The sequence below is a fragment of the Pundamilia nyererei genome, unplaced genomic scaffold, assembly GCF_000239375.1.
Source record: "Pundamilia nyererei isolate P.nyererei 1_Seehausen unplaced genomic scaffold, PunNye1.0 scaffold00030, whole genome shotgun sequence".
NCBI classification, from domain to species: Eukaryota; Metazoa; Chordata; class Actinopteri; order Cichliformes; family Cichlidae; genus Pundamilia; species Pundamilia nyererei.
Window position 1 is genome coordinate 4,097,399 of NW_005187431.1, and position 10,778 is coordinate 4,108,176.

A 10,778-nucleotide genomic window follows, 5' to 3' on the forward strand; every position below is an offset into this window, starting at 1 on the left:
GCAGCCTTTGCGGTTAGAAAATTGCACTTGATCATGTCGCGATATTATCGCAAATGCGATATATCGTTCAGCCCTAACCCAGATCTATCAATGTCTACAGATGGATGACTAAGCAGAAATTTAGCACTGTCAAAAAAGCTGTTTTCTTCTGTTTGAGACCCTAATCACAAGTGATCGTCAGCGGAATTCATGTTCATAAAAAATTAAGCTGAAATCCATTCAATAGTTCTCAAGAGATTCAAATAATGACCTGGTAGCATTAAACAAGTTAGCTCTCAAGATCTAACATAAATGATGTGCACGGTCCTTGTCAGCAACACAGAAGATCCAGGTTTGTAGGCTCATCTTAGCTGCCTCTGCCACAGAGTTGTCCCTGTGCTTACTCTCCTCTCATGCCCCTCCTTTGCGTTTAATCTCATAAACGGCTGTGGCTACAACTGTAGCTGCCTCCACCAGTGTGTGAATGCAAGAGTAAATGAATAGTGGAATTGTAAAGCGCTTTGGGTGCCTTGAAAAGCGCTATATAAATCCAATCCATTATTATTATTATTAGAACTTTCTCTTCAGACTTATCACTAAATACTTGAACTTTACTGCTGTTATCTTTTTTCCACCCTCTCACATAAAGTGAAAGTCACACCTCTCTCCCTGTTGTTTTTCTCCCCGTATAGCAAAGATGAGTCAGGAGCATCACACTGTGACGGCTTCACCAGAAACCAGAAGCTTCTCTGCAAAAAGGCTCACACACGGCAATGGTTTTTTTCTCAGTGTGTCAAAAGATGTGGCAAAAACATGAAATTGCCACGTTAAATTTAGAGAAGTTTCACACACACCAGTCAATCCAGCTTCCAAGTGGGCGGTTTCGGGTTTGAAGTGTACCACTTGGAAAACCCTGGGACGGCCATTTAAAGGGGGGTTACAATGTGCTCTTAGGCTCACTGGTGCATCTGACGGCATGTGCATGTGTGTTTCCAGGGAGAAATGTGTTACAAACATGTGGCACAGTACTCACCAATGCAGGCGTGGACGCGGACTGTCAGCTGGGTCCGTAAAATAACGCTGTGCTTCTTCCCTCTGGACCTGAGAGACATTGGAGGGAGGAAACAAGAGAATTAAATTTGAGTCAAAACTAAATTGTCTAAGTTTTGTCTCTTCTATCATAGCCAAAAACAGCTGACATGATGAGACTGATGCACACAAACGTGGGCGTGCATTACATTTATACCCCCATATTGATACACATCTGATTCTTTTCAGACAGCAGAATGGCAGCAGACATAACAGGCATTTTCACAAGTGCGCACCTCCGCGTGGCATCGTTCCCATGAGCAAACACTCATGGAAACCCTATTTTCAGTGGGAAGGCACACAAATGTCAAGATAAAGTACAATATTATGTTACGCTATCTGTTATACCCTTACGTCCTAATCGCTAGGAACTAGTGATGGGATTTCCGGCTCTTTTTAGAGATCCGGCTCTTTCGGTTCGGCTCACTAAAAAGAGCCGGCTCTTTCGGCTCCGAACCGGCTCTTTGGGTTGTTTTGTTGCTTTAATTAATTTATTATTAACAATAATATAAAATTATGCACAAAAGGAATTACTAACGTAAAAAAAAGTGGTTTTATTTATATATGTTTATATATAAATATATGCAGTGGCCCCTAGAGACAAAACACGTACAAACTCCAAAACACATTTCTAGCATGAACTGAACTTCCAAAGCAGAGCTACTAGATCACTTAAATTACACAATTGAAAGCATGTGTGCATTGTTTGTGTATTTATACACAGGCACTCATATATATTCAAATAATTAAAAAAAAAAAAAAGTTCATTTACCTGTTACTACCACACACCAAATCCGGTCGTTGGTACTTGCTGGCTTGTGTAGCCACTAGGTAACAAAAGCTCAACACTGCGCCCAGCATCCTGGAGCACTTCTGTTGTGTTTTGTACGTGTTTTGGAGTTTTTACGTGTTTTGGAGTTTGTACGTGTTTTGGAATTTGTACATGCTTCAGAGTTCGTACTTGATTTGAAGTTTGTATGTGCTTTGTCTCTAGGGGCCACCGTAAATATACTTTTATTTATTCACTCCACATAAAATGCAATAAATAAAAAATATAATACAAAAATCAACTATCCACATTTCAACTTTTAACTATTTAAATTTTCAGCTTTTTCCTTTTACAAATTTAAAGTGAAAACAACACAAAACACTGCAAGACACAACACAATTAAATATAAATTATAATATGAAAACAAAAAGAACATGCACATTCTCTGTCATATGGACCTGCATGAATAAACTTTCTGAATCCTTTATCACCTGCAACCGAAAATAGCTGTGGATGATTACTATACCTTTCTAATGTGACGTTGTTGTCCCTGGCTCTCTTTCTCTCTCTCTCCCTCTGGCTCTGATCCTGTGCTACTGAGTGTAACTACTGCCCCTCCCCCCTCTGCCCAGCGTAAAGCACAAGGCTGGCGTGCAGAGTGAAGCGGGGGAAAAAGTGCGAGAGAGAGGGTGAGAGAAGAAAAAAAAAATACAACCCACGTGACGGCTCGCGATAAGGAGCCGGCTCGCGTCGTTCACGTCAAAGAGTCGGCTCTAAGAGCCATTTCGTTCGCGAACGACCCATCACTACTAGGAACTAATCAGCGACTTCAATCACTAACAAACTGATACCATCCAGCCCACGCAGGGAAAGCATGACTCTGATAGCATTTACCGCTGGAATTATGCATAACATGCTCTTAGGAAAAAACAGTCAAACAAGAGAGCACCTGGCCTCTAATCCTTCTATTACAATGTTATCAGATTTGCTAGGAAATAGAGCAAAATGTTAACACAATCTTTGAGATGCGAACAAACACAAATTCATTTTTCTTTCTTTTCTGGTAGTCTGTTGTGTAAGAATGGCAGTCAAAGCAACTGAACTGTGGGAGGAAAGTTAGGCTAGCATGAAACACATAGTGGTGTGGGCACACAGTTTAACTATATACTGACTTGTCAGTCACAAAGTAGGCCCACTCTAAAGTATTCCCATCATTAATTTTGTTGATTGAGCTTTAACATCAAGTTGCCATAAACAAGACGGTCGAGATGGTGAAGGCAGTTTCCAGAGGTTCTCTGTCAGAAGCTTCCACTTTCTGGACTTCCAGTTTCATTGGGGCATTGAGATAGTCCAGAATAAATGAGGCTCCTTTTTTGGGTCATTAATGGTCTTCTGGGGAAAAAATGTGGCAATAAAAAATCATCATGGAGTTGAAAGAAATGGAGTGACTGCAAAATATTGACTGAAAAGGTGTAGCCTGTAGCTTTAGCTTATTACATCCACCCTTTTTACATTGAAAAATCTAACTGGCAACACTTTTATAACTAGATTTTACCAAACAAAGACCAAATCACCAAAGAGAAACTAATGCTTCATAAACAATCGGTCCTTAATTTTATACCTAGTTAGCTTTATACCTAGTTAGCATATTATTTTCATTTTATGCAGTTGAAACAATAGATACAGTTCCAATTTTAGTTTTTTACTTTTTTTTTTTTTACAGATTTCGATTGAAATAAAACACCTTTGGATAAGTATTAGGGACATCACAGTACCGTGGGCCACTTTGGGGCTGCTGCTACACACAGGCAGCAAAAGCAGAAACTTCAAGCTTCTTGACCACAGTCACCTTCAGACACCACAACCAGCTGCGTCTTGTACACACAGGTAAATAAGTGAATAAGCTACTTTTGTAACGTCTGAGGTCTTTTTGCAACCACACACAATACACAAATTGGACATAAACAGCTTCAGGATCTGGAAAACGCAAAGCAACGCAAAGTGTGTTGAACCTGCCTTCTTTTTCATGGCCACCAGTGGGCAATACTCATGGTGGGACTTTCTTATTTCCCAATGAGTTCATGGGCTCAGTCACTCATTTATGTCTTTTATGTAAATCTCGGCCATAATACGTTTCAGAAATATCATCCAGGGTGCAGTCATTGGCTAATGATTTGTGATTAATGAGATGTTAGCCAATGAGCTAATGTTTCAAAACAGCAAGATGACAACATCTAAAACATTCATCTTGAGACTTCACAGACCAACATTTGATGTCATGGCAACCATGTCCACTTTTTATACCGCCTATCTTTGCAACCAGGGAACTCGCCCCCTGTTGGATGTTAGAAGAATGTAGATTTAAGGCACTTCTATATTGCCTTCACTTTTCAGACTCATGGAAGCTACAGTTAGAACAGAAGCAAAAGTTATGGGCCTAACTGTACATCCTTCTTTTATACACAGTGGATGCCTGTGATTGACATAAGTATGATATGTTGAAGTCAGGCGTAAAGGGTTCAAAGGGAGATTCCTTTGCATCACAAGCTACAGCCATCTACAGTGACTTCCAGTGGAAGCAGAGCAATTATTGTCACCCGAGGGCTTTGTTTACTGTACGCTGTGGTGAGCACTGTCCTGCCATAGCTGCAATCACAACACTGTCTTTGATGTGTGGAAGCATAAATTCAGCTAACACCAATGTGCTCTTTAGAAACCTGCAGATATTTTTAGTGATAGAGAAGTTTCCGTTTTCTGGATCAGTTATTTAGTAAAAACTACAGGAAAAAAACCCTTTTCTCATTATTCTATAAAAGATATTGTATATGTGTGACCAGCAGACTTTATGGTTATTTATAAATGAAAACTGTTATTGTGGGATTATAGAGGTTGTGGCTGATAACTATTTTAAATGGATCCATCTAGTCAATCCTGATATCCACTGCTTAAAGTTTTTATTTCCCAGATGCTGTTAAAGGGAACCATTGTGTTATCATTATGCTTGCAGCTCTTGAATTCTACTGCAGGAGTTTTCTGTGATTCATATTTGCACTTTTTTATCCCATGCTGGGCCTTAATGCAAGTAATGTTCAACGTCGGATCAAATGCAACTTAGCCAAGTTTATTCTGATTGGCTGCCCCTCACAAACAGAAGGTTTGAACAAGAAGTGGGCAGGGCTTCTTGCCTAAGATGACCATATTAGGGGTATCAACCCTCATTGACATCATACAGCTGTCTGAAGATTGACCTTTTTGCTCACAGATATCATTTGCATGTACTGACCTCATTATTTGAAACTCATTCAGCAATGTAACAGTATATACTTAGTATGACAGAAAAATACGTTAACGCATCACCGAGCCTATTAAAGCACATGTTAAAGGTACGTTCTGACATTGGTTGGGATTAATTTAGTCTTTTATAACACTATATAGACAGCTTTCATTGTGCAGAATGAATTTAGAAAGAATTCATCCTCACCCTTTGTGACATTTTGCCAAGACGAGGTCAAACCCAAACCAAAAACGCATGATTCATGATTCTTACTGTCAGCTCATTATGACCTCAGTTAAAGCCACAGTTTGATAGAATGACTGACAGAACTGTCCAATCCAACCAGTTCCTCAACACAAACGAGCCTTTCTTCGCCTATCTGTCATCTGTCATATGGCTTACCGAGCGCACAAGAAAGATACACACATTTGAAAACAAATAGATAGATATGCACATGGAAACAACCACTTATAATAAACACAGAGACTAACAAGGCTCTGGGGTCTGCCATCACTTATCAGGCAGCCGCCCCCAGTCCTAAACAGACTGACATACCTACACAAACGTACATTGTCACACACATGTGCTGCTGCTTAACAGCTGCCTTCTCCGTGTGGCGGTCAGAGCTCTTTGTGTATAAACGGCTTTGAGCCTATGTTTGCCCGTTTGTGTTACAGCTAATTAGCTAAAGTTACAAGGACTGATCAGCTAAGCAACTGTTTATACTCGTTTTTTTGGATGAGTCTTGGGCAATCAGATCACAAATGAACAGCGCTAAAGGCAAGTATAAAGACGAGACCACCAAGACACATTGCAATTGTTCAAACCACTTCCCGAGGTGGTCTGGGGAGCTTTTGACCACATATCCTGTGTGCTAAAGTGTCCTGATCAATCCCCAACTCTGGCATAACGGGAAATTTATTCGTGGTGGTCCTGTTTGGTCTGGTTCTGCACCTTCTTGGGTGCCACAAATGACTTTGTCCTAACAAAATAACCAGGAGGAAGAGCTAGGACAAACGTATCAGTTCTTGAAATACTTTGTTTTCTTTGCTAGCCCTTTCTTAAACCAATTTAGAGCTTATCTGGCAACAGATTGACGTAATAACTCCCACATAATCACTTCTGTTAGTGAGAGAGTAGGGAAATCTGACCACAACAGACACTTGAAAGCCCCCAACGGTTACCAGTGAGCCAGCGAACGTGGAGTAATCATGCTACAATAATGGTATAGCATTGACAGCATTCCTAACTTTAATTTGTTCTATTACCTAATTTCAGGATTTTCCAATTTAACTAGCTCTATTAATTGATATTAACAAAATATAGTCACCGTTTACGTTTTTTTGAGTTACTTTTGCCTTCATATCAACTCAAAGCAGTTTGGCCGTTCTACTCAAAGTCACTTAAATCTTCTTCATCCCCATTCTAAAGCTCAGTTTTCATTTCAGCAGGTCACGTTGACCATCTCTACTTGTCTAAATGGGCTGATTAATGAGAAGTTGAACAGCGTGTGTAGCTGGAAGCCACAAAGACAGGATTGCATAATAATGTTGGACTCAAATTCAGGTTTTGGTTGTAACTTGAATCCTATACAAATGTATCCGACGTTGAACCTTAGTTGCTGGTGCTAATATGCTAGCCTCAGGCCCTGAGGTTTTCTCACAGTTTTTAATTGCAGACATTGGCCACCTATCAGAGAAGAAAACTGTTTCCATTTGCAATATAAAAATTAGCACACTTACATGACCTAAAACAATACCATTCAGAGGAATAGGCGGAGAGATGCTAGAGTGCCAGGAAAATTACATGTTATGGGATTTACAACAGATCCAGGGTAGGTTTGCTGTAGCCTAAGTGACACGCTAACACAGTTTAAGGAATAAAAAGAAAATCAGGTTCACCAGGGACTGAAGTAACATTCACTATAATGGAAATCATATGCTTGTCAACACTAATGAGCCACATAAGAGTTTATGAGTTTTGAACAATAGCCAAAGCACATAATCTAAGGTGATTAACATATTAAATATTCAATTTTCTGGGTGTAATCCTAATCCTGATTTACTGAGATGTCAATACAGCCAGGAGGTTTGATAGAGGTTTCAAAACCCTTTTACAAAGTCATCACACCGTCGTCTCTACATTCAAGCTGTAAACTGTGAAATACTGTCACAAAGACGACGAGAATATTAATCATACAATGGGAGAATAGCTGTTGCTGTGGAAGGGAGGGCACACGTGTCCTGCTTTCCAGAGTGCTTCATACTTTCCATGAACTTGCGCTTCCAAGAAATCCATATCCAACAGCTTGTGATTCTCCCCATTTTATAAGAATGAAGAAACTCAGAAAATATGTGTACGTGTATGAGGGGGGAGAGGGCGCGGGGTCTCGCTGCTTTAGATATTTTCGAGTGGTGAAGAGAGAGAGACTGTTTGGTATAAAGGGTACATGAGTCACTCTCACCCTGTGTCGTCCTGCTGAAAGCCCTCCAGCTCGTCCCTTTGCTCAGCCAGCGAGGACTCCAGATCCAGATAGGTTCCATTGTGGGACAGCTGAAGTGCACAGTCATCAAGCTACGGGATGGCAGAAACAAAATATACAAAGTTAAAGTAATAAAGGAAATACAACAAACGTGTCACTCTGCACACAGGGATGACCCATTGGGCTTCCTTTGTCTAGCGTCCCTTTACTATGTATATCCATGATTCACACCCCCTTTAAAAAAATAAAACAAGAAAGAACAACACTTTGAGCCTGTAAAATAAAGCCAGTTTATGGGGCAGGGGTTTGAACACAAGTGCACACAGTGGTCTGTGAAGGGTTGAGAAGCATTTGCAGGGTGCCTCTGCTTTCTGCATTAAAAAGCTGTTAAGGGAGTTAACTCGTAATAAAGGCCGCAGAACATGAAACCAAAACCAGAGTGGAACACAGCGACGGAACGGCACATTTTATTGCATTAAATACTAGCTGTGAAAAATATAACTCTCAGCTCGGCTCTATATGTTCGTTGAGCGAGCACAGCCTTGCACATGTCCAAGTTTTCGCGCTGGCGATTGATGACTTTCTGAGTTTTTTCACTTCTCATCCACCTCGCCTTCATGCATTTGCATGATCTAAGGTAACACTGCAGAGGGGCCTTTGTCAGAACTGACCCCCTGTGCTGTGTAAGAAGAAACCCAGCTGAGTTTGCGACCAGGTGCACAGTAATATATCAACCCGCCACTGGCACCAATGTTTATGAGTATGGTCACGGGTCGATAGCAGGTGGGAGCATCCGTCCCAGAGACAACTCTTAAAAAGCAACTTACGTCATTAGCTCGCAACAATCGGCTCTGTTTTTGCAACTGCTTCCTGAAGCTGCTGAAGTACGAATAAGTGAATGAGATCAGAGTCACGCATTGGTATGTAGCAGCTCGGTGGCATCAGTGGGTTTCACTTAGATTGGCCTCTGGTGTGCTGCCAAATCCACACCCACCCACCCGGACAATCCATTCAGGCTGTGTGACGACAATTTCTGACCACCGATCACAAGACCTGCTGCTGCTTTCTGTCCATTCCTCCCTTTCAATCCTAAACAGAGAGACGGACTGTCGCATGGACTCACAGCATAAATATAACCTTGCTATATTTACTCTCCTCTGAGGCAGCATGAACACTGGAGCTCAAGAGTGGGTGTGTCTATGGGGGCAGGCAGCACTGCCTGAGCTGAAGTATTGGAAAGGGGAACCTAAGAAGCAGCAGGTTAGCATTATTTAGGTAATCCCAGAAACATAACAGTTGATAAGGACACAATGAATCATCTGTGTCAAACCTTCTAAGGCTGAAGGATGACATCAGTGTGGAAGTGCCAAACGCTGCAGTTCCTCTAATGGCCATTCAAGGCTGCCTCCCAAAGCAAGTACACTCATGTGATAAAATATTTATAATAGTATTCTACGGATAGTTTCCCCCTTCATGACAATTCTGCATTTTTTGGGGGTTTTTTTCTCATCTATCTGGATATTTGAGTTAGGGGCGTGGCCACATTGATTGACAAGTGTGCCAGAGCCTGCCTGGCCTCATCCAGCACTCCAAGGCACTGGGTTGGAGTTCTTCACTGCGTGCAGGCTGTTGGTCCCTCTTGGAGGATTTTCAAACAGAATACGTAACTTATATTAAGGCTTGTTGTGCGATGTACAAAGAAACAGTTTGCCCACTCTACCCTCTCATCCACCCTTTCATCCAGTGGTGGAAAACAGTGCTAATGCTAACAAAATCCAAAACCAGGGACTGATATCATGGTGGCTATGTCCCTGTTTTATACTGTCCATGACAGAAGCACATACTGTTTTTTCAAAGTTTAAAAAAAAGTTAACTCTAGCACAGGCACCATGCTAACAATAGGTTGGCATGGTAACGTGCTACTTAGCAAACAATGCATTACTATGACAGAGTTTAACCACTGTGTGGAAATTTTTAATACCAACGCTGGTGTTGGTATTGGGTCGATACTTTGCTTCTATCCTTCTATTCTAGCCCACTGAACTGTGTTAAAAAAATGTAAAGGTAATTTTTTTGGAAATGAAAAAAAATATAAATAAACTTTTAGACAGGTACATTTAGATTCCAGGTATGAAAAAAATCAAAAAACACATAACTAGCTGAAAGGTATGTTTTTTTTCGAGTGAATAATTATTATGAACAGTAAAAAATCAGTGATTTATTGTGCTCCCCTAAATATACTCCCTGTATAGGTTTAAAGTATCAATGTTGGTATTTATTTATTCACTTGGTTTTGGATCGATACCAACATTTGCAATATCGCACAGGAAAGATGGTGAAAAATCAGAATATCATCCAAAAATGGGCGTCATGTTTGCATGCCCTATGTTATTTCCATCCATCCTGAGGCTGTTAAGACATTTCACTGAAAAGCACAGATGTCGTCCTCACAGTGGAAAAAGTCAGGGGATCAGAAACCTCACAGGGATACATTGTCTTTGAAGCAAACACACCAGACCACACTGTGATCCCTCAAAACCTGTGAGGCTGCCACCGTGGCTCAAAATGTTAACCAGCTGAAAAGGAAATGCAAACACTTTAAAGGTAATCTCTGCGCTCCATAAATAGTTTCCCCAGCTGTTAAAGTCAAGCGCGATGCTACTGTCCTTCACACTTTTCATGCACGTGAGATTTGGTAAATCTCAAACCGAAACAGAGGGGGTGGAGACAGTGAGCAGGTGAGGGTGGGGTTAATCACCCTTTGTCCCAGTGGCCTGGTTTTTCATGGAGGGACTAAAACAAAACAACAAAACATTTCTTGTGTCTAATCTGCTGCCATTATCAGCATTTATTGTCTTTTCAGCAACATCCCAGGCACGTTGTCTGACCCACGCTGCCCTCCTTTACCTCCACACAAGCACACTAACACTGCTTCAGCAGCGAGGAGTAAGCTTGTGATGTCTCTTTTTTCTAAAACACGTAGTAATAACACAACACATCACGCTGCATGAGGCCGAGAGCAGCGGTGGCTCCAAAGAGGAACCGCAGGCTCTTCACAAGTCAAGTCTCTGGGGACTTGCTAGAGCAACACTTATTGGCTTGTATATACTTCGCGCTCGTTTTAATCAAATTCTCCCTGAAGAGCAAAGCAGGAGAAAATAGGGGAGAGTAGAGGGAGTGGGGGG

General features: G+C 41.2%; 1 protein-coding gene across 6 annotated transcripts in view; it reads right to left on the bottom strand.

Annotated features, from left to right (window-relative positions):
- fhod3a (formin homology 2 domain containing 3a) overlaps nucleotides 1-10,778 on the bottom strand; it is a 66,724-nt gene that overhangs the window by 51,989 nt on the left and 3,957 nt on the right. For all 6 annotated transcript variants that reach the window (XM_005728878.2, XM_005728879.2, XM_005728877.2 and 3 more), the window contains exons 2-3: nucleotides 7,576-7,685; nucleotides 1,013-1,080 (exon numbers count right to left, since the gene is read on the bottom strand). In XM_005728878.2, coding sequence (XP_005728935.1) covers nucleotides 1,013-1,080; nucleotides 7,576-7,685 — 178 coding nt within the window. The remainder of the gene's footprint in view (nucleotides 1-1,012; nucleotides 1,081-7,575; nucleotides 7,686-10,778) is intronic.